The sequence below is a fragment of the Bos grunniens genome, chromosome 7 (assembly GCF_055505025.1).
Source record: "Bos grunniens cultivar Pamir isolate PY7600 chromosome 7, Bosgru_T2T1.0, whole genome shotgun sequence".
NCBI classification, from domain to species: Eukaryota; Metazoa; Chordata; class Mammalia; order Artiodactyla; family Bovidae; genus Bos; species Bos grunniens.
In genome coordinates, this window is record NC_141171.1 from 11,752,506 (window position 1) to 11,775,910 (window position 23,405).

Sequence of the window (23,405 nt, forward strand, 5' to 3'; positions counted from 1 at the left end):
TTACCACTATCGCCACCTGGGAAGCTCAGTTGCGTTACACAAGACCTTCAGTCGTCTTGCAGCTCAGGATCTTCAGTTGCAGCATTTGTACTATTAGCTGTGGCTTGTGGAATCTGGTTCCCTGATCAGGGATGGAATCGGTGCTCCCTGCACTGGGAGCTCAGAGTCTTAGCCACTGGGGGATGTCCCAGGAAAAAAAGGGTCTTTACAGATGTAAAGGACTTTGAAATGACATCATCCTGAATTATCTGCGTGGGCCCTAAATCTGATGCCAAGTGTTAAAGACACAGACAGAAGAGATTAGGCCAAGTGGAGCTAGAGGCAGAGATTGGAGTGATGTAGTCAAAAGAGGCCCAAGTCATGCCAGGAGCCACAGAAGCTGGAAGAGACAAGGAAAGGTCCTCCCTAGGCCCTTTGGGCTTCCTTGGTGGCTTATCGGTAAAGAACTCACCTACCAGTGCAGGAAACCCAGGGTCGACCTGTGAGTCGGGAAGATCCCCTGGAGAAGGACATGGCAACCCACTCCAGTATTCTTGCCTTCGAAATCCCGGAAAGAGTCAGACACAACTCAATGACTAAAACGGCAAACGAAAGAGGCTTTGGAGGGAGCCACGGCTCTGCTGACACCTTGCTGATGTTGGACTTCTGGCCTCCAGAGCTGTGAGGGAATAAATCTGCATCATTGGAGGCATCCGATTATGATGAACAGTTACAGCAGCCATAGGAAACTATAGAAGAATTTCAAAAGGTAATCTGCTAGCAATCTCACTGTGGGCTTCCCTGGTGGCTCAACAGTAAAGAATCTGCCTGCAATGTGGGAGACCCAGGAGATGTGGGTTTGATCCCTGGGTTGGGAAGATCCCCTGGAGTAGGAAAGGGCAACCCGCTCCAGGATTCTTGCCTGGAAAATCCCAAGGACAGAGGAGGCTGGTGGGCTATGGTGCATGGGGTCGCAAAAGAGTTGGACACGACTGAGAGATTGAGCATGCACACACCAATATCATTATTGTTATCACCATCATCATTATCATGGTCAGCATAAAAATGCACTCAAATCTTTCCAATCCTGGGGCCTTCCCTAGTGGTCTGGTGGCTAAGACTCCACACTTCCAATGCAGGGGTCAAGGGTTCAATCCCTGGTCAGAATACTAAGATCTCACATGCCATGAGGATGTGAAGTAAAAAACAAATTAATAAAGTAAAACAGGGAGTGCTCTGGCGGTCCAGTGGATAAGATTTAGCCTTCCAAAGCAGTGGATACCTGAACAGGGAGATAGTGAAGGACACGAAAGCCTGGTGTGCTGCTGGCCAGGGGTCGCAGAGTCGCACACAACTGAGTCACTGAACAACAACAGGGAGCTAAGACCCCACATGCCTCGTAGCCAAAAAAATTAAAAAAAAAAAGAAAACTATTATAACAAATTCAAAACTTTTTAAAAATAAAACAAAATCTTACCAATCCTAAATAGAACCATTCTCCAGATTTGTAAACTAATTTTATTTTTGAACAGTAAACACATTCTCATGCTTCAACAAGCAAAGAGTGTAAGGTTATGTTGCAGGATAAGCCTTAGTTACCCTCCCTTCCCCCACAGGTAACTCACTGCTCTTGATTTCCTGAGTATCTTTCCAGAATTTCTGGGCACATATAAAAAGAAATCCAAATTTGAGTCCTTATCCCCCCACCCACTCACACACACCTGCTTTTATTTATTTATTTGGTTGCTCCAGGTCTTAGTAGAGGCACTCAGAATCTTTGATCTTTGTTGCAAAGTGGGGTCTTTAGTTGCAGCAGGCATGTAGAATCTAGTTCCTCAACCAGGAATGGAACCCAGGCCCTTTGCATTGGAAACGCAGAGTCTTAGCCACAGGACCACCAGGGAAGGCCCTCCCACACATCTGCTTTTATGTTAAAGGTAGCATTAAAAAGTTTCTTTTTATTGTGGTTATATACATACACACATATATATATAGGAGATCCAACCAGTCCATTCTGAAGGAGATCGGCCCTGGGATTTCTTTGGAAGGAATGATGCTGAAGCTGAAACTCCAGTACTTTGGCTCCCTCACGCGAAGAGTTGACTGATTGGAAAAGACTCTGATGCTGGGAGGGATTGGGGGCAGGAGGAGAAGGGGCCGACAGAGGATGAGATGGCTGGATGGTATCATTGACTCGATGGACGTGAGTCTGAGTGAACTCTGGGAGTTGGTGATGGACAGGGAGGCCTGGCGTGCTGCGATTCATGGGGTCGCAAAGAGTCGGACATGACTGAGCGACTGATCTGATCTATCTGATACATATAAAACATAAAAATTTACCATTTTAGCCATTTTTAAGTATACAGTTCAGCGACATTAAGCACGTTTACATTGTCGTGTAACTATCACCATCATCCAACTCCAGAACTTTTTCACTTTCCCCAGCAGACACTCTGTACCCAATTAAACAGCGATTCCCTGCCCCCCATCTCCCGGTTTCTGGTCACCACCATTCTACTTTTTGTCTCTGTGAATTTACTTATTCTACGTACTTTACAAATTAAAACCAAACAGTATTTGCCCTTTTGTGTGTAGCTTCCTGCATTTAGCATAATAGTTCAAGGTTCATCCATGTGGTAGAATGTGTCAGAATTTCAGCTGAAGGTAGCAGGTTTTACATATTCTTCGACAGGTTCTTCCTCCCCCACCTCCCCCCACACTTAACAACAAATGCTGGCCATCTCTCCTTTCCAAAGCTGTCCTGATGCACTCGTCATTTTCTGTAACCACAAAGTATTCTGCCACTTAGATGGCCCATAGTTAATTTCACGGCTGGAGACAAACATATTTTCATCCGTTTGTTCTGAGGTTAACACTGAAAGGGAAGACTCTTATACAAACATCATTTCACACACACGCGAGTGTAGCTGTAGATAAATTCCGCCAAGCGAGATTTCTGGCTCGAAGATTATGTGCATTTGTAATTTTCACAGATATTACCAAATTTCCCCCTTTGAGGGTTAGGTTAACTCATACTCCCTCCAGCCACAGGTAAGAGTCCTGTTTCCCTTCAGCTTTACCCAGAAAGTATCATCAAACCTTGGATGTTTGCCAATAGGACCAGCGAAGAATGTTATCTCAGAACAGAGAAAATTTGCATTTCCCTTACCACAAGCCAGGCAGAACATATTTTCATAGTTCCATGTAGTTAAGAGCTATTTATAGTTTTCTTTTGCCATTCTGGTCACCTTCCTCGCCCGTTATTCTTTGTTGATCTTTTCCTTCCTGATTTCTAGGAGGGTTTAGTTTTTTTTTTTTAATTGTTGTTGTGCTGTTCATTTAAAAATGTATTTTTGGCTGCTCCACATGGCTTGCAGGATCTGAGTCCCTTCTCAGGGACTGAACCGGAGCCGTGACAGTGAAGGTTCAGAATCCCAACTGTTGAGGCAGTCCGAGCGCGGGTTGGAAAAGAATTTCCAGACACAGAGCATTTCAGAAGGGAGTGAGCTTTTATTAAGAACAAAGAGCAGAGAAAACGTGGGCACTGCGAGCACAGGGGGCCAACCTCCTGACAGACCAGGGAGAGTTGACAGCTTTCATGAGTTAATAGACTCAAGGCAAAGAAAATTCCTGCTGGAAGGGTGGCGTTAGATGACTGGTCAGGGTGCTATAGGGTGTTAACTGCAGTGGGCATCTTTGCCTAACTGGTATCAGCTTGTTAGTGATATCGGGGGGCTTTTGGCAATGGTTACAAAGTGGCTCAATCAGCTTCAAAAGTGACCTCTGTTCTGGGCTCCGTTTCTACGGCCTTGGTGCAAGGCCTTGTACCTGTGGCCTTGGGGGCAGGACTCAACACTAACCACTGGACCATCTGGGAACTCCCCTAGGAGCTCTTTATACACTAAGGAAGCTTACCATATGGTTATGAAATGTGTAGTAAATATTTTTTCCCAGTTTGTCCTTCCTCCAAACTTTTAAATTACTGACCACTAACATTTATTGAGGATTTGCTGTAAGTCTGGTTTTGTCTTACATACTTTAAAGACACTATCTCCCTTTTTTTCTTTCCTTTTTAAAAAATATTTATTCATTTGGCTGCATCAGGTCTTATTCATGGCACGTGGGAGCTAGTTCCCTGACCAGAGTTTGAACCCAGGCCCCCTGCATTGGGAGTGTAAAGTCCTAGCCTCGGGACAACCACGTGAGTCCCCACATCATCTCTTTTCAATCTTACTACCACTGTTTTTCATCTCTAAATACTACAACACAAAGTTCTGAAAATTTTCACACCTAGCAAAATATTCGATCATTTGTCAGTATCATCTAACACCAGAGCAAATATCAAGATTTCCCCAAGTCTCTGAAATGTCTTTTTAGAGATACTTTAGAGCAATGATGGCCAATTGAACTTTCTCTGATAAGAATGTGTTTTGCAACACAGTAGCCTCTAGTTATTAATACATTTGGCTGTTGAGTGCTTTAAATGTGTCCAGTGAGGGCTTCCCTGGTGGTCCAGTGGTTAAGAATCTGCCTTGCAAGGCAGCGAACGCTGATTCAACCCTGGGTCTGGGAAGATCCCACATGCTGCGGGCAACTAAGCCCCTGAGCCTACATGTCACAACTGCTGAAGCCCACATGCCATACAGCACGCTCCGCAACCGGAGAAGCCACTGCAACAAGAAGCCCTCACACAACTACAGAGTAGCCCCTGCTCTCTGCAACGAGTGAACGCCCATGCACAGCAACAAAGACCCAGCACAGCCAAAAAAAAAAAAATGTGTCCGGTGAGACTGAGGAACAGAATTCTTCATTGTATTTTATTTTAGTTTCTTTAAGTTTTAATAGCTACTTGGAAAATTACAGGCCAATATCCCAGATGAAGTTAAATGTGAAATGTAAACAAAATATTACAAATCAGGGACTTTGTGGTTAAGACTCTGCCTTTCCACTGCAGGCGGCTTGGGTTTGATCCCTGCCTGGGGAACTAAGATCCTACATGCACTGTGGCACAGTCAAAAAAAAATTAGCAAATCAAACTCAACAAGGAGTTAAAAGGATCACACACCGTGATCAAGTGGGATTTAGTCTAAGGATGCAAGCAAGTTCAACATCTGTGAATTAATCAATTTGATATACCACATTAATAAAATGATGGACAAAAATCATATCAAAACAATCTTCCAATCATGATGAAAAATCAAGAACCTTGAAACCCTGCCCTTGATGGTCTACAGAAAATGCTGACTTTGTTTTTGTAATCCCCACCCCACCCCAAAACCTTGCTAACTTTGATTAAAACACTGAAACCCGGAATAAAAGATCAACAGACGCAGAAAAAAACATCTGACAAATTTCAACATCCTTTCATGATGAAAAAAAAAAAACTCTCAACAAACTGCTACTTAAAGGAAATGCACTTGAGGTAACAAAGGCCATATGTGACCAACCCACAGATAATATATTCAACACTGAAAACTTTTCCTCTAAGATTAGGAGCAAGACAAGGGGGCCCACTCTTACTGTTTTTATTCAATATAGCACTGAAAGCCCTAGCCAGAGCAATTAAGCAGGAAAAAAGAAATAATAGGCATTCCCTCCCTGTAAAAATAGCCACATAGGACTAGCAACTACCATGTGAGATGATGCAGGTTTAGAATCTGACTTCCTCACCCAAATATATCTCAGCTGTATGCACTGTCTCCATTCCTCCCCTCCCATTTAGCCCCCAGCATTTTGCAGTGTGACAGCTGTGCCCCCGCCCCTACAAATGTCACTGAACCCAGGTCTCAGCCGTCTCTGCCTCTTCCTAAACTCTGTCATACCTTCATCATGCAAAGCTCTCACTAGTTTTATTTCTGCCTCCTCCATCCCAGAGGGCTTCCCCTGTGGCTCAGCTGGTAAAGACTCTGTCTGCAATGAGGGAGATCTGGGTTCGATGGCTGGGTTGGGAAGATCCCCTGGAGAAGGGAAAGGCTACCCACTCCAGTATTCTGGCCTGGAGAATCCCATGGACTGTACAGTCCATGGTTGCAAAGAATCTGACACGACTGAGCAACTTTCACTTCCACCCCAGATCCCCAGTTCCTTGTCCTTTCCAAACCATTGCCAGCATCTCTAAGGCATTTGCTACATGTTCCTGAACTGGTAAATATTCTTAAATTAATAGGATGTATCAGTTTGTATGTTTCTACAGTTTATTTTGCATGTTTATACAAGTGTGTTGTAATTTGCACAGTGAAGCTGTGTCCTAGATCTCCATCTGTATCTTTTTCAGTGATACACTGTGGTTTTTTTTTTTTTTTTCACTGTGGTATTTTTTTGTTTATTTTGTTTTGTCTCTCTTTTGTTTAAAGCACATAGAAAGCATTTTTTATTAACTTCTTTCCTTCAGCTTCCTCCCCACAAGAAGATGTATTTCTGCTGGGAGTGGGAGTGCGGAGGGGTGGGGATAGGTTGACACTGGCTCATGCAGATTTAGGGCATCGTCTCTTAGATCTAACTTCTTATTTTCAAATCTCAGTCCATTTCACAGGTCTTCCTTCCTTTTAGTGCCTCCAGGAGTAGAGTCACAAGATTGTCTTCGTGTATCAAAATCCTGCTTCCAATATGTTTCCCCAAACCTGATTAAGTGCATGTTCCTGACATTGGGCTTCCCTGGTGACTCAGACAGTCAAGAATCTGCCTGCAATGCGGGAGACCTGGGTTTGATCCCAGGTTGGGAAGATCCCCTGGAGAAGGAAACGGCAACCTACTCCAGTATTCTTGCCTGGAGAATTCCATGGATTGAGGAGCCTGACAGGCTAATAGTCTATGGGATCGAAAAGAGTCGGACACGACTGAGCAACTTTCACTGTTCACTGTTCCTGACATTAGACTCCATTGTATTCATGCACACGTCTGCACAGTGTTTACATATCAAATATATATATATATATATATGCTGCTGCTAAGTCGCTTCAGTCGTGTCCGACTCTGTGCGACCCCATAGACGGCAGCCCACCAGGCTCCGACGTCCCTGGGATTTTCCAGGCAAGAGTACTGGAGTGGGGTGCCATCGCCTTCTCCTATATATATATATATATGTATATATATATACATATATATATATACACATACCTATTGTGTACATAGTTTGAAAAATTAGAAGAACCAGCTTGCTAATCATTCACTACACCTCATGTTTAACAAGCAGAAATGCACATGCTTTTTGAGATGAATTTCCAGTGTAACAGAAGGACATCTTGTTTGTATTTCAATGTACCAAGCGGCAGATTCTTATTTCATTATTGTTGGCACTTTAGTGGCTGGCTCTTAATTTTTTTTTCCTCTATCTCTTTTTTAGCAAAATTCAATGGAGACGTCTCACTCTTGCCACGTGGGTCAGGTGTTGCTTTATTTTAAAATGCTGTAGTGTCTGAGTTTCACCCCATCAGCACCACAATTTTAGAGAGCTACTTCATTGCTTTCAGTGTTGGCTTAGTATTCTGTATCTTGCAGTTCTTATTTCATCTTTCTGGTCCCCTAGGGACAGACACCTTCATTGCTTCCAACTTCCTATTTCAATGTGCATTCTTTTCTGGTGCAAAACTCAGTGAATATAAAAACTTGGAACAGTTTCTTTACCACTGAGCTTTCCTGGTGGCTCAGTGGTAAAGAACCCGCCTGCCAATTCAGGAGACATGGGTTCAATCCCTGGTCCAGGAAGATCCCACATTGGGAAAGCAACTAAGCCTGTACACCACAACTACTGAGCCTGTGCTCTAGAGCCCGGGAGTCACAACTGCTAAGCCCCTGTGCAGCACCTTCTGAAACCCACGTGCCCTAGAGCCTGTGCTCTGCAATGAGAAGCCTGTGCACTGCAACAAGAGAGTAGCCCCCGCTCACCGCAACTAGAGAAAAACCCTGCAGAGCCAAAAATAAAATAAAATAAAACTTGGAACAGAATTAGCCAAGTTGTAGTTCTCTCAGTTTAACAGGGATACAACAGCTAGTTTAAACGAAGAGACTGTTTGTCTCTGCTGGCAGACAGTCTAGCCATCCTGGGTCCTTTGGTCAGTTGCTCCACCATCCTCTAGGGCTGTCTCTTCAAGGACACTTGCCTGTGTCTGGAGACACCTTTGGGGCTTCCCAGGTGGCGCTAGTGGTAAAGACCCTGTCTGCCAGTGCAGGAGATGTAAGAGACATGGGTGCAATCCCTGGATCGGGAGGATCCCCTGGAGGAGGAAATGGCAACCCACTCCAGTATTCTTGCCTGGAGAATCCCACGGACAGAGGCGCCTAGTGGGCTATGATCCAAAGGGTCGAAAAGAGTTGGACACAACTGAAGTGACTTAGCACGCATGAACGCATGCACGCACACCCGGAGACGTCTATCTTTGGTTGTCACACCTGGAGAAGGGTCGTGTACTACTGGCAGTAGTGAGTGGTGGCCAGGAATGCTGCTCAGTTCTCCACAGTGCACAGAATGTACTCCGGGGGACAAAGAACAATTTGGCTTCAAATATAAATGACGTCACCTGCCCTAGAATAGTCCCCACTCCGTTTTGTCATGACTGACACGTGGAAGAGACTGAGACGGTTGTCCTGCAGCACACTCCACTCAGCTGTTTCCTAATGTCGTTTAGCTTGTTCCTCTATGCTTCCTATTTCCTGCAAACTGGATGTTGGGTGGAGAGACTTGATCAGAGTCAAGTTTAATGTTTTGACAAGGGGTGTCCTGGGAGAAGCTATAAACTTCCTTTGGTATCGAATCAGGAGGCCCAGGAGGCCGGAGGGTCCCTCTCCTGTGAGCTTCACTGCAGCTAATGCTGTTGATAGTCTGGCCTCCGTGATGAAGTCTGCACCCACACACCTAGTGAACCTTCTGAAACCCTGTGCATATCTCTCGCTCCATCATCTTCTCACCTGAGGCTTTTTAAAATTAATTTTTTCTTTTGCCTGTGCCTGGGTCTTCACTGCTTGTGTGTATGTGTGTTGCGATGGAGGGCGGGGTGGTGCTTTCTCCACTTTCTACTCTTCCTTGCAGTGAGCGGGCTTCTCATTGGAGTGACTTCTCTTGTGCGGAGCACAGGCTCTAAGGTTCATGGGCTCCAGTAGCTGCAGCATGTGGGCTCAGTAGTTGCGGCTCATAGGTCCCTAGAGCATGAGCTCAGTAGTTTTGATGTACAGTCTCAGCTGCTCCAAAGGCATGTGGATCTTCCTGGACCAGGGATCAAACCCTTGTTCCCTACACCAGGTAGGCAGATTGTAATCCACTGTGCCACCAGGAAAGTCCTCACCTGATATTTGGTAATACCCATTGATGATTACCCTCTAAATTAATTACTGCATTGGCTTTTGAAAAATGGTGATTTTTTTTTTTCTCCAATTCTCTCCTTCCTTCCACATTTTTTAGCTGGCATTCTTGGGCTCTTTGGTGATCAAGGAAAGCTACTACTGGGAAGGCCAGATCATGCTAATTCCTTACTTTTCATAAGTAACGTTTCCAGAAAGGAGTTAGTTAAGAGCTACTTCCAAAGGGTTAATGTGTGTCTGTTTTAACTTCCAAAGTGAAGTGCTCAGACTTTTTTCTTTTTTTGGCCCAGCAGCAGGATCTTAGTTTCCTGACCGGGGATTGAACTCAGCCTGGCGGTGAAAGTGTTGAGTCCTAACCACTGGACTGCCAGGGAATTCCCAAAGTGCACAGATCTTAAATAGAGAGCTCAGGGAATTTTGACATCTATATACCTGTGCAACTGCCACCAGATAAAAATATAGAGCATTTCTAATCCCACACTTCCTTTCTTGCCAGTTTTTTTTTTTAATTGAAGGATATTTGCCAATTTTTTTTTCTCGTTGTTGTTGTGCTGGGTCTTCGTTGCTGTGAGCAGCCTTTCTCTCGTTGCAGCAAGTAGGGGCTACTCTATTGCAATGTGCATGCTTCTTGTGGTGGCTCCACTACTTGTGGAGCACAGGCTCTAGGTGCATGGGCTTCAGTAGTTGTAGCACGTGGGCTCAGTAGTTGTGATGTACAGGCTTAGTCGCTCCCTCGCATGTGAGATCTTCCTGGATCAAGGACTGAACCCATGTCTCCTGCACCAGGAGGTGGATTCTTTACCACTGAGCCACAGGGAAGCCCCCCCCACCCCAACCCCTGCCCACTCCCATTCAGTTATATAGAGTAGTTTTGATTTAAGAAATGATTTCCAGGTTTGGTTGGACCCAACTTGGGGTTCAAGGACTTCAGGAAGATGGGGAAACAGGTGGGAAGTAAAAATAGGGCTTCTTGCACCCCACCACTCAACATGGCTGGCTCTGACACCCAAAACTGTCTCACAGAATTAGCTGAACGGGTTGAGTGACTTGCATTGCCAACCAGGACTTATTCTGGGCACTCCTTCCTGGAAGTCTCATTAATTCTTGGGGCTCAGTGAGCATTTCCAAGCAGACTGCTGCTTCTTGTCTTCCATCTAGGGTCACACCCAGGGGCAGCAAAGCACGCTGCCAAGTCCCAGAAAAGGAGACAGCCTATCTGGGTGCTGCTGCCTTCCGTTACATGACCCCAGAGGATTCTCCTTTCCCTCCTGAGCCTTTGTTTGCTCACCTGGCAAGTGGGGGGAATATTCCACTTTGCTGGGTTCTTGGGAGGATTTCCACAGAATCTAACTACCTTTACGTTTCTGAACTCACCTCCTGGCGCTTTCCTCTCTGCTCATCCCACTCCAGCCAGATGTGTGATCCTGTCCTGCAGTTCCCTTCATCTCTGTTTTTTGGGGGCTTGCTTGCTTCTTCTTACCACTTAGGCTCGGTTCAAATGTAACCCATGTAACTCCTCAGGTTACATGGGTTCCAGCATCACTTTTATCACACATAGTCTAATGTTGCTCAGCTTTTCATTTTTTCTTAAGAGTCTCTGTTGCTGTTTTTTAAAGTATAGTTGATTGACAATGTTGTATTAGTTTCAGGTGTACAACAGAGTGATTCAGATATATCTATATATATTTTAGATGTCTCTCTCTCTATATATATATAATTTATGTGTGTGTATGCACGCCCAGTTGCTCAGTCATGTGTGACTCTTTGCCACCCCATGGACTGTAGCCTGCCAGGCTTCTCTGTCCGTGGGATTTTTCCAGGCAAGAATATCAGAGTGGGTTGCCAGTTCCTCGTTCAGTAGATTTTCCTGACCGAGGGATTGAACTTGTGTCTCCTGCATTAGCAGGCAGATTCACTACTACTCAGCCACCTACATATTCTTTCTCAGATTATTTCCCCTTATAGGTTACTACAAAATGTTGAATATAGTTCCTGTGTTAGATAATCAGTCCTTGCTGATTATCTATTTTATGGTTAGTAGCACCTCACAGCTCTTATGAACCTTTTTTTTTAAGATTTTTTTTAATGCGGACCATTTTAAAAGTCTTTATTGAATTGGTTACAATATCGTTTCTATCTTGTGTTTTGGGTTTTTTGCCAGAGGCATGTGGGATCTTGACCAGGGATGGAGTCTGCACCCCCTGCATTGGAAGGCAAAGACCTATCCATTGGAACTCCAGGGAAGTCCCATCCTAGACTCTTAAGTGTTAATGTCACTGCTTACTGTGTCATTTAGTAGGGAAGGGGGACTGCACTCCACACCCTGCAGGAAGTTATTTTAGTGCCCTTTGCAGAGATAGGCCCCAGGCAGTGGGAGTTCAGAGTCCTAACCACTGGACCACCAGGTAATTCTCTTATTAAGTCCCTTATTTGTGGTAGACCACAGACTCTAGGGATTTGTCTTCTTTTTTTCACTTTTACTACCAGGGCCTTGCAGAACAAAGTGTAATGTTGGCAGAACTAGGAAACAGCAGCTCAGAGAGGTGAAGCCACTTTCTCAGTGTCACACAGCAGAATCTGAATTAGAACGTCAAGTTCTGAGTCTCTGCTTTCTTTTTCCTTTCTCCTTGGTCTCTGGTGGGAGTTGGAGCACAAAATTTAAAGTGTTAAAAAACTGTCATCAGGATATTTTTGAAGGTCAAAACTCATGCCAGAAAAAAAGAGTAAAAGATAAGATTCTACCCTATACTTGCATGATTTCACTTCTCCCTAATCCCAGTCCTGACGGATTCTGTGTTTAAAATTTTGCTATTTTGTTCACTATGGATTTATTCCCCCCCCCCATTAAATTTGATATTTTAAACATACTGCAATATTGCATTAGAATAGTATCCATCTTGATGGTCGAATTTTTGTACCAAAGACGCTCAATCTAATACAGATCCCGCTTCTGTCTCTTCTCCTCCCCTAGAAAAACTGAGGCACGTAGGAGGGCGGGAGTGGGGCAGGAACGGGGGAGGGATGGGAGAGCCGTGTGGAGCCTGGTTGAGCAATCCGAGCTGCCCCGGGAAGGGCTGGACGCTGACCTTTGCTTATCGCTCACGGTGGAAGCAGCTAATTAAGTCCCCCGCCTGTGGGAGACCTTTCGCAGGGCGGCCCGCACCTCCTGCGGGGCCGAGATAGCCGCGGTCGCCCCGGCAGCCGTGACCTTTCCCGGCCCGAGGCGGCGGGGAGGCGGGAGAGAGCCGGACGAGCCTAAGCGGAAGTGGTGGCGGGTGTCGCTCTGGGGCTGGGCCCCGGGATCGAACCCTGGTCTCGCATCCCCACCTGCATCCCACCGCCGTAGGGCAACCGCGTTGGGGGAGGAAAACAGCGCCTGGTGACGTCATCGAACCCGGAGCCCGGCCTCCGCCACCAACGTCACAGACAAACAGCGCTGCGTCACCGTATTCCTTCCCTGACGTCAGCGCGCGAGACCAAGAACTGGCCCACAGGGAAAGGGAGAAGTCTGAAGGAAGAGATCTTTCCTTTCTCGCTCTTTGCATTTGGTAAGGCGTTTAAAGTACGCAGGAACGGACTACCACTCCCAGGGGGGCTTTGCGTGGCGCGCATGCGTATAGGCGCCAGCTAGAGAGCGCGGCAAACCTTTGGGTTAGATTGACATCCCTTTAGTCTAACCAGAAGACAGGCTTTAAGGCAGCAAACCAATCCCGACCTCACAGACCCCACCCCTTTATTCTTAGCCCGACGCTTCCTTGGGGGAGTGACGGGCTCCACTGCCTTTGAGGGCTCAGTTTCCTTTGATGGACATTAACACCGGTGAATCAGAGCGCCGGGAAGTCGAGAGGGTGTTGAAAAGCGTGCCTTGGGGCCAATAGGTTAGCGGCAGGGCCTGGCGCCGTCCAATCACTTTTCCCGGTGTCGCCAATCACCCTGGACCCCGCCCCCTGAGCGTGACGTAAGTAGGGTGGGTAGCAACAGTTGCCCCGGTGAGGGAAACGGAGGCGCCATAGCCACGGTAGTCGTGGCGACCAAGCAACCCGGCAACGCGAGTCAACAACAACAACCGCCCGGCCGACCCCCACCCCCACCCCCCCGGCCCGGCCCGGGGACCCCGGCACGTTCTGTCCCCCTCCCAACATCGCCTCCGAGACCTCTGGAAAGCCCTTCCGCAGAAAGAAGTGGGAAGAAGCCGAGGTAACCCGGGCGGCCCCAGGGTGGCAGGCCGGGCCGGGGAGGGCGGCGGGGCCCGGGCGGCGGGTGTCGCTGTGGTCAGAGTCTTGGGGGAAGGGGCGGGCGGTCAAAATGGCGGCGGCGACCGTCGGGGCCGTGGGGGAGGGGGCTGGGTCCCGGCTGGGGCGACACCACCCGCCCCCGGGCCCAGCGGCCCGGCCCCCGCGAGGGGCGGGAGTTCGCAAGCAGGCGGCGAGTGGAGGTCGGCCGGCCCGGGCGGGGGGCTTTTATATGTCGGGAGGTACAAGGGGGCGGGACTTGGAGGGTTGGGCCAATGGGAGTGAGGGAGGGGCGAGGCGGGATCTAGGTGGATGGGCGGGGCCAGGCCGTAAGGTGTGGTTGGGGGCCGGCCGGTGCCCCAGGAACGGGGTGGGGCAGCTGCCGCCTAGGCCTTCCTGCTCCCTGAAGCACTGGAGGCCACCTGTGCCTCGTCATTTTAGAACCTGCCAGTACTCAGTGCCTGCCACATCTAGGCCTCAGTTTTCCATCCTGTAAAGTGGGTTCAGTCATTGCCATCTCTCCTCATTTTTTGCATTTCAGGCCTCCTAATTCCTTTCAGACATTTCTCTAGGGCTCATCCTTGAATTTTTACTCCTATCTACTGTTTCTGAAAGTGTTTTATAGATTAACTGTTGGTCTTGATGTCAACGTTGCTGTTCCCTCCTAAATCTCCCTTCTCTTTGAGAGGAGGTGAGGGTGGAGAGTTTTTTGAAGCTGCAGGCTAGGGGTAATGACTTTAGTCTGGATGATTTGGTTTGCAGAGAGCGAAGGCCTTGGCTGAGAGACATGATCTTGGGTGGCTGAGTTAGAGGAACCGAAACTTGATTGCTTCTCTGTGGGCAGCTCTAAGATCTCCTTCCTGTTGTCCCTGGGCAGGAGGCTTATTCCTGGAGATGGGGCCATTCCTAGCTTTTCAGCCTATCCTGGGTTTCCTCTCTGGGCATGGGGAGTAAATGGCTCCTGAGGAAGTTTCTGAAGCGGCTTCTCTTGGTCAGACACATGTTTTTGTGTCAATCAAGTTGGTGTCAGCTGGATCACATGTCACTGAAGAGGTACCAGCCTCCAGAGCCACGTGGGGAGGGAGCGGGGACACTGAGGTCAGAGACAAGGGGAAGTGCTCTACTTTGTTAGAGGAGAATCTGAGTGACTGCTTTGCTGGGCAACAAGATCTGCCAGCTTGGGGAAGATTTTTTTAAATAGCCAGCCAAGCCAAGTCCACTGTGCTTATTCTCCGTTTTGCTTTGGAGCTTGGCATCGGCAGGGCTGAGGGCAGACTGCAGCCGTTTTCTTTTAAAATCAATCAATAAACTTCAAGGAGAACAAATGTTCCAGGTTCTCCTAAAGCTTTCCCCCAGAAGTTTGAGATAAGGCTGGGAGAAGGGATGTCACTTCTCCAGGGACTTTTCCCAGGTCAGGGGTGGTAGAACCTCTTGAAATTTAAGAAAAGGAGAGATTTAATTTTTCAGTAAAAATCTAGAAATAACCAGGTTGTCAGATCATCAGCACCTGTTAGGCGAATTCTGATGCAGAAAGCAGTGTTACTGATGATCTAGTCTCATTGACTGCTTCTTCCACTCTCTGTGACCCCCCTTCCCCACCCCACCCCCCATATCTTAGGCGTTTGAAAGGCCCAAGCCCAGAGCAGTTATTAGACTCCAGAAGGGAATACTGGCTTTGGTTGCTTGCCTTTGAAACAATCAACTGCTCTCTAGCTGTGTGGTCCTGGGCAAGTAAATTAACTTCTCTGGGCCTTAGTTTCCTCTCATCTAAACTAGGGGCAGTGATCATCGGTCACGATTTTAATCTCATATTACGGTACTGTGGATCCCATAAAAGAATACATGTTGAGCATCAGATACATAGTAATTGCTCAGACTATGTTGACTGCTACTGTTATTATGACGATTATCACTTCCTGCTCAGCCCTTGGAATTATACCACTCACATTTATTTTTATCATCTCAAATCGGGTGACAGCCTAGTGGGTTTAAAGCTTGACTCACTTGCTGGTCCGTGTGGGCCGATGACAGGGATCCTGGGAAGCCGGGTCCTAGGACTCCAGTTTTTAGTGGGAAGGTGTCACTCTCCTAAGGCCCTTCTCCAGCCTTAGGAGAGGACCCAGAGAGAAAGTTTGTCCCTGGGCCCAGACTCAGACGCAGCCTTCTGGGAAGCAGCTGGATAAGCTGGGGCACTGGGTGTCATGGGAAAAGTGGGGATCTGAGAAAGGTGTCCCTGGGGCTAAGCGGCTCACCCTCCCCTCCTGCCACACGCTCCAGCATCTTGGGGCTGAAAACAAGGGTTGGGCTAGACAGGACTCTTCCCCACTCCTCCACCTGCCAGGGATACCACCTCCAGAGAGCAACTGCTTGGTGCACAGTCTTCCTGGCCTAAGGGGTCTGTTCTGGATTTGGAGGCATCACCTGCCCCTGTAGCACAGCTACAGGAGGCACTAACTTTTCTGCAAGCCTCTCTCACCAGTTGGTAGATTTCAACCGTCTTTGACATTCACTAGCAGTGTGTTGTTCCCTTCATTGTGGACACTTATTTGGCAGTGAAAGTGGAGCGGAGTCCCAGCTGTGTGCTTGAAAGTGTTCTCGTAGCTGGGAATAGAGTGATGGGTGCCCTTACCTTGTGGAGGGAAGAAGAAAATAACCAAACAGGATACAGGGCCAGGGGAAAAAATGAAACAGGAGTATGTGCTCCAGAGGGCTTGTAAAGGGGGAGCTTGAGACCTGACAAGGTGACCTATGAGCTGAGATGTGAGTGATAAGGAGCCAACAGGCGGAGGTGAGGAGAGCATGCCAGTAGACGGAAGAGCTGGGGCAAATCCTGAGGCAGGGGGAGGCCTGGAGCGTTTGGGAAGGAGAGAGATTGTGGCTAGAACATTCAGAGTGAGAAAGGGGCCTGGAAGGGGCCAGATCCCATGAGGCCCTGTAGGTCATGGGAGGGGCTCTGGTTTTTATTTATTCTCTGTTATGGAAAACATTGGAACCTTTTCAACAGAGGAGCGACACAATAGGGTTTGCGTTTCAAAGACTCTTATAAAGGCAAGAGTGAAGCCAGGAGCCAGTGATGAGTGGGTCCAGGCAAGAGATGATGGTAACCATCAATACTAGCATGGTATTGATAAAGATGGAGGGAAAAGCCCAGCCTTAGGATCTGTTCTGGAGGAATTATTCAGTCAGTTCAGTTCAGTTCAGTCGCTCAGTCTTGTCCAACACTTTGTGACCCCATGAATCGCAGCACTCCAGGCCTCCCTGTCCATCACCAACTCCCGGAGTTCACTCAGACTCACGTCCTTCGAGTCTGTGATGCCATCCAGCCATGTCATCCTCTGTCATCCCCTTCTCCTCCTGCCCCCAATCCCTCCCAGCATCAGAGTCTTTTCCAATGAGTCAACTCTTCGCATGAGGTGGCCAAAGTATTGGAGTTTCAGCTTTAGCATCAGTCCTTCCAATGAACACCCAGGAGTGATCTCCTTTAGGATGGACTGGTTGGATCTCCTTGCAGTCCAAGGGACTCTCAAGAGTCTTCTCCAACACCACAGTTCAAAAGCATCAATTCTTCGGCACTCAGCTTTCGTCACAGTCCAACTCTCACATCCATACATGACCACTGGGAAAACCATAGCCTTGACTAAATGGACCTTTGTTGGCAAAGTAATGTCTCTGCTTTTCAATATGCTATCTAGGTTGGTCATAACTTTTCTTCCAAGGAGTAAGCGTCTTTTAATTTCATGGCTGCAGTCACCATCTGCAGTGATTTCAGAGCCCCCCAAAATTGATAAGTCTTAAAAACTAACTGGTGGGACTTCTCTGGTGGTCGAGTGGCCAAGACTCTGTGCTCCCAATGCAGGGGGCCCAGATTTGATCCCTGGTCAGGGAACTAGGTCCCACATGCTGCCAATCCTGTGTGCTGCAACTAAGACCCGCACAGCCAAATAAATAAATGAATGTCTGGTGGTTAGGACTCTGTGCTTTCACTGCTGGGGCCCAGGTTCAACCCCTGGCTGGGGAACTAAGATCCTGCAAGCCATGTGGTGTGGCAAACAAACAAATAAAAATACCCCCCCACACCAAAACAAAAACAAAAAAACAACCCAAACTGGATATAGAGGATGAGGGAAACTCACACTGTTATATTTAATTTCCCCATTCCCCCAAAAGTTCGTTTTTGAAGCCAGTCTACAGGTGAGGAAAGTGAGGTTTTCTTTTCATTTCCTTGGGAGGGCCTTGTCCCAGATGTAAACCATTACAGCTAAACCTTCACCTGTTTTTTACGGTCTGTGATCTGAGAATGTTTTTACATTTTTAAGGACATTTTGTGACATGAATAATATATCGTGATATGTGAAAATTATGTAAAATTCAAATCTCAGTGTCTAGAAATAAACTTTTATTGGCACACAGCCACGCAACTGCTTCTTTACATATTGTCACGGCTGTTTTCACAGTCCAGTGGCAGAGCTGAGTCACTGGAATAGACTTGTCTGTCCTTGGAGTCAAAAATCTTGACTTCTGGCTGGCCCTTCACAGAAATATGCCAGCCCCGTCCTAAAGAATGGATTCAAACATTCTCCAAAAAACAGGTGTTGGCTTTGAAGATAGGTGCAGCCACTGGTGCATTTTTTGGCAGTTTCATTGCTAAGGAACAGATTTGCTGAGTCATGCTCAAATAGATGTGGAACACACCTCATCCTGTATAGATATTTGTGACTTATTCCTCTCCAGGGAACACCCTACCGAACTCTGCTCAACCTAGCCTTCCACAATTGGAAAAAATAAAAAGGGAGGTTCCCCGGTGAAATAATTATGGGAAATTTAGCATTCTGTATCATTCTTCCTGGAGACTAACAATGACAATGCTGAGAAGGTCTCCAGTAGAGAAGCTGGCTTAGCTGTTTTACCCATCTCCCCTTCCCCATTTTGAGCTCAGTTGTGTCCATGCCACCTCCCCCTGTCCTCGAGTGGAGACAAGGAGGCCTACAGGGTTTGCACCTTGAAGGGGAGAAAGCACCGGCAAGTGTGGAGGTTTTAAAGCCCTTTTATGGTGGGAGGGGCCACAAGGGGCCACTCTCCTAAGGCTGGGAAAGTCCAGGCCAGGGCTTCTCAGTGCCCTGTACAACCTGCCCCAGAATTATCCTGGCGACTAGCTCAAACAGCAGACTCCAGGGTCATCCCAGACTCTGTCAGTGGGCCTAGGAGTCTGCATTTAACTGACTCCCCAGGTGAGGCTGATGAACACCAGAGTCAGAATCTCTGCTTGGTGCCTGTTTCTAAGAGGTTGAGGATTGCATCTCTCTCCTTTCCCCTCCAACCCCATGGATGCTTGTTGAGTGAATAATGATAATAGCAACTTCTACTTCTCAGTGCTTATTTGGTGCTCTGCTGATCACATTGGATCTTTGCAACAGCCCTATGAATCAGGTGTTATCATCCCCACACGAAAGATGGGGAAACTGAGGCCCAGAGGAAAATCAGTTACATGTTTTAAGAGACATGAATTAAGAGACAGGCCAGGGTTCAAGTGGAAGTGAGTCTGATACTGGTAGACAGGCGCTGATCAGCAGCAGTGACTTGAGCATCCGATCTGGACCGGGGTTTGGACCCAGTACTGCGAGGAGGTCTGAGGAGGTGGGCCCCTCTAATACTGGCAGGAAAGAGTTTGGGGAGGGCAGGGGCTGGTGGGAGATGTTTTCCCTGTGTGCTTGGCAGGCAGTAGCCTCTCCCTCTCCAGGTGAGCAAGTTCTCCCTGCTACCTGAGTCCCTGGCAGGCCACCTTTCCATCCTGCACAGTGGGCAAGCCCAGAACCACTCCCTCAGACCTGGACCAGGGCCCTTGTCACTGTCCCTCTCTCTGTAATGACCAGGCTTGGCAGGGAGGGTGGCCTCAGGGCTCTGCCAGCTCTGTTCACACCAGCCATCGGAGCCTGGCATACCCAAGCCTACCAAGCCCACCCGAGTGCAGACAGCAGCCCTTGTTTCCTTTGTACTTAGCAGCCCAAAGCAGGGAGGCAGGGCCTGGAGGCTTGTAGTCTTGCCTAGAGCCTTGTTCAAGGGCCCCGGGCAATGAGGGGAACCAGAGCCATTTCTTAAGTGCTCAGGCTGCACCAGGAGCTTGGCCAAACACTGCCCACACCATCAGACGGAGCTCTGCAGCAGCCTTGCACTGTAGGCCTGCTACCCTCCCATTGCACAGATGGGGCAGTTGAGGCCCAGGGAGTGGACACCCTCCTCGCAAGTCACACAGCAGGGAGGTAGTCAATTTCAAGTCGTGCACAGGTCCATCCAGGGTTTGTGACTCACCTGCCTTGCCCCCTGCTGACCTGGATTCGTCTTGGGTTTGGCATCCAAGGGCAGAGTCCAGATCCCCAGAGAGCGAGATACAGGGAGGTGCGAAGAACACAGGCACCACGGTGCTGGCTGGCCTGCGGTCTCCCTTGGGCTTCTCTGGTGGGCTCCCCGCCCCTGAGTTCTGCTGCTCCAACCAGGCCTTGGGTAGGTGGCATTACCTCTGTGGGTGGGCCTTAGGTGTCTCCATCTGAAAAACAGGAAAGATGCCATCTACCGACTGTGAGCCCTGGGCCTGGCTCCCTGAGTAGGGCTGTGGGCTAACAGCACATATCTGGGGGTCAGAGAGACCTGGCTTCAAATCCTTTTTCTTGCTGGTTGCCGTCGCAGGCCTGTGTGCAGGTCACTCCTGAGCCTTGTTTTGTTCATGTGTGAAATGGGCACAGTGGCTCCTCCCTTGCCAGCCTGCTGTGAGGAGGTAATCACAGTGATTACCTGGGGTTTCTGATCACCAAGTAGCAGTTATTTTTCTCTTTCCCTTGAAAATCTCTTTTAGTCCCCCTGCAGCTGGCTGGCCATGGCACACAGGTGCTCGAGGATTATTGCAGAAGAGCCTCTGGCTCAGCCCTGCAGTGTCACGCTGCTGAAGGCCACAGGTCACCGCGACCCCGCAGGCAAAGCTCTTACACTGAGATACGTCTAGGGCCATCAGGGACCACGTAACTGTGAGGGGTGGAGCTTCTCTTAACCACTCCTGCATTTGTTCCACTGTCCCTAGAAGCTCCTTAGAGAAGGAGTCAGGAAACCGGTGGCCCACTCCCTGCTGAGGCGGGGCTCAGCGAGGGGCGGGGCTTATACTGACGATTTGCCTCACTCACAGTACTTGCCTCACACCGAGCGCCTGAGAGAGGCACCACAGACAGTTAGCAGCCAGAAAAGCTGCCTCTGCGTGGTCAGGTGGGCCCCATTCTGAAGTCAGCAGGGCCTACCAGGCCTGCTCTGTGGCCAGGGCCTGCTCCCAGCCCAGTCGCCCCAGGCCCTAGAAGGCCACTGTTCAGGGAGGAGCTCACATCTGGCGTCGCCACCTACAAATGCTCTCATTTCTATGGCCGCAAGCAGCTCAGGGGGCTTTTTGGACTCAAAACACCTTCCCCGTGTCTGGCATTCCGCACCCCCCCACCACCACCCCCGCCTCGGGGAATGACACTCAGCCAAGAATCCAAGCCCAGATGGCAGGCAAGGAGGGGACTGGAAGAGGCTGGCTGGGGGACAGCTTTCCCCATGACCTTCCTTCCCAGCAGTTAGCCCAGTAGTCCAGTGCTCAGAGTGCCCAGGGTTCAGACTCAGTCCCACCTCTTCCCTGCTGTGTGGCCTGGGGCAAGCTCCTTAACCTCTCTGAGTCTCAAGCATGGATGCAATTGTTGCAGAGTTTTAAATAAAGTAATGTAGAGACTCGGAGAAGGCAATGGCACCCCACTCCAGTACTCTTGCCTGGAAAATCCCATGGACGGAAGAGCCTGGTAGGCTGCAGTCCATGGGGTCGCTAGGAGTCGGACACGACTGAGCAACTTCACTTTCACTTTTCACTTTCATGCATTGGAGAAGAAAATGGCAACCCACTCCAGTGTTCTTGCCTGGAGAATCCCAGGGACGGAGGAGCCTGGTGGACTGCCGTCTATGGGGTCGCACAGAGTCAAACATGACTGAAGCGACTTAGCAGCAGCAGCAGCAGAGACTAGATTCTGTGTGCTTCCACTGCCTGGAGTAGGGGTTTGATCCCTGGCCGGGGAACTAAGATCTCACATGTCATCCAGCATGGCCAAAAAATTAAAAAATTAAAGTTAATTGTAAAGAAAGTATGCAGGACAGTGCCTGCAGGCACTCTCAGGAGAACTGTATAATTTGTTTCTGGGCAAAAGTCGGAGGTCTCCCAGCCCAGGGGTCCCCCAGGCGCTGGAGCCTGCGAAGGAAGAAGGCAGGAATCCTGGGTCAGGGTGAGTGGAAGAGGCGCAGACCAGCCCTGGTCCATCCTCAGTTGCTGTGCAGCAGCGGGTTGGTTAGATCTTGCCACCAGCCTCGGAATGTAATTAAGTTGCTGATGAACCCAAACGTGTCTCTGGGGAGCCAGGAGCTGTCCCTGGTTTCCTCTGCCTGTAGATTAATTCTTGTTTTTCCTTCTTTTTCTCCCTCCTCTTCTCTCTCCCCCCTCCCTCCTTCTTCCCAAGCAAGCAAAAAAAAAAAAAAAAAAGCCTTATTTATTATCATTTTCCCCACTGTTGGCATGGCAACACAGGCGTACGTTACTGAGTTACAGGCGGCCCCGCAACCATCCCAGCCACCACAGGCTCCGCCGCAAGCCCAGCCGCCACCGCCACCCTCCGCGGCACCCCAGCCCCCCCAGCCCCCCGCCACCGCCGCCACCCCCCAGCCCCAGTATGTCACCGAGCTGCAGAATCCGCAGCCCCAGGCACAGCCACCGGGCAGCCAGAAGCCGTATGTGACAGAGCTCCCGGCTGCCCCCACGCCCTCGCAGCCGGCCGGCGCACCCACCCCGTCCCCGGCGTCCCAGCAGTACATCGTGGTCACTGTCTCCGGTAAGTGGACGCGTGCTCGGAGCCAGGGCACCCTGTGAACAACTCCAGCAAGAGTTTGGGGGAGCCTAGCCTTATGGATGTGGGGGCATCCCAGAGCCCTCCCGTCATCACTTATTGTGCCTATCACCCGGAGGGCAGCTTTTTAACTGTCTCAGGTCCACAGGTGGGATTTGCGGTACATCTCTGGGGAAGGCTTCCCTGGTGGCTTAAGACAGTAAACGATCTACCTGCAGTGTCGGAGACCTGGGTTTGATCCCTGGGTCGGAAGACCTGGAGGAGGGCATGGCCACCCACTCCAGTCCTCTTGCCGTGAGAATCCCAGGGACGGGGGAGCCTGGCGGGCTACAGTCCATGGGGTCGCAAAAGAGTCGGACACGACTGAGCGACTAACACTTTGACTTTTTTCACTTTCTGGGGAAGAAGTAGTCAGACCAAGCAGGGAGGACTCTGTGCCCCCCAGAATCCTCCCCGCCAGGGCAGCTCTTTGAGCTGGTTCTGTCTCTGTCCTCAAGTAAGATGTCACTCAATGAAAGGTTTGGGCAGTAGAGTTAATTTGCAAACGCCTGCCAGAACTGGAGGGGAAGCATTCGGCCATCATCCATAAAGGGACTGTAACAACTTCAAGTGACTTCCCTGGTGGTCCAGTGGTTAAGAATCCACCTTCCAATGCAGGGAACCCAGGTTCGAGCCCTGGTTGGGGAACTGAGATCCCGCAGGTGGCAGGGCAGCTAAGCCTGAGCGCTCTGGAGCCTGCCCAGCTGGTACAACCAAGACCCAACCCAGTCAAAATTTTTAAAAACAAAAAGTAACAGTTTTGAGCTCAGGGGCTGCCTGTGAGGTGCTCCCAGCTGCAGTTCAGGGAGGTCCACTGGGAGGTCTGGAGGGGTTGCTCCCCCTCCCTTCTGTTTCATTTTTGACAAGACTTGGGCCAAGCAGGGCTCTTGGTTGGATGAGTTCGTGAGTGTGTGATGTGGCCAGGGGATCCTGTTTGTCACTGCAGCCGCCCCCCTGAGGC

General features: G+C 49.2%; 1 protein-coding gene across 8 annotated transcripts in view; it reads left to right on the top strand.

Annotated features, from left to right (window-relative positions):
- Positions 1-12,282: 12,282 nt before the first annotated feature.
- Positions 12,283-23,405, top strand: part of RFX1 (regulatory factor X1) — a 35,498-nt gene continuing 24,375 nt past the window's right edge. For 3 of the 8 annotated variants that reach the window (XM_086408870.1, XM_086408871.1, XM_086408875.1), the window contains exons 1-2: positions 13,254-13,470; positions 22,022-22,390. In XM_086408870.1, the coding sequence (XP_086264996.1) occupies positions 22,078-22,390 (313 nt within the window). In that variant the 5' untranslated portion in view covers positions 13,254-13,470; positions 22,022-22,077. Of the gene's footprint in view, positions 12,822-13,172; positions 13,471-22,021; positions 22,391-23,405 lie in introns of those variants that run through there. The other 5 variants (XM_086408877.1, XM_086408880.1, XM_086408874.1 and 2 more) reach the window with 4 other exon arrangements.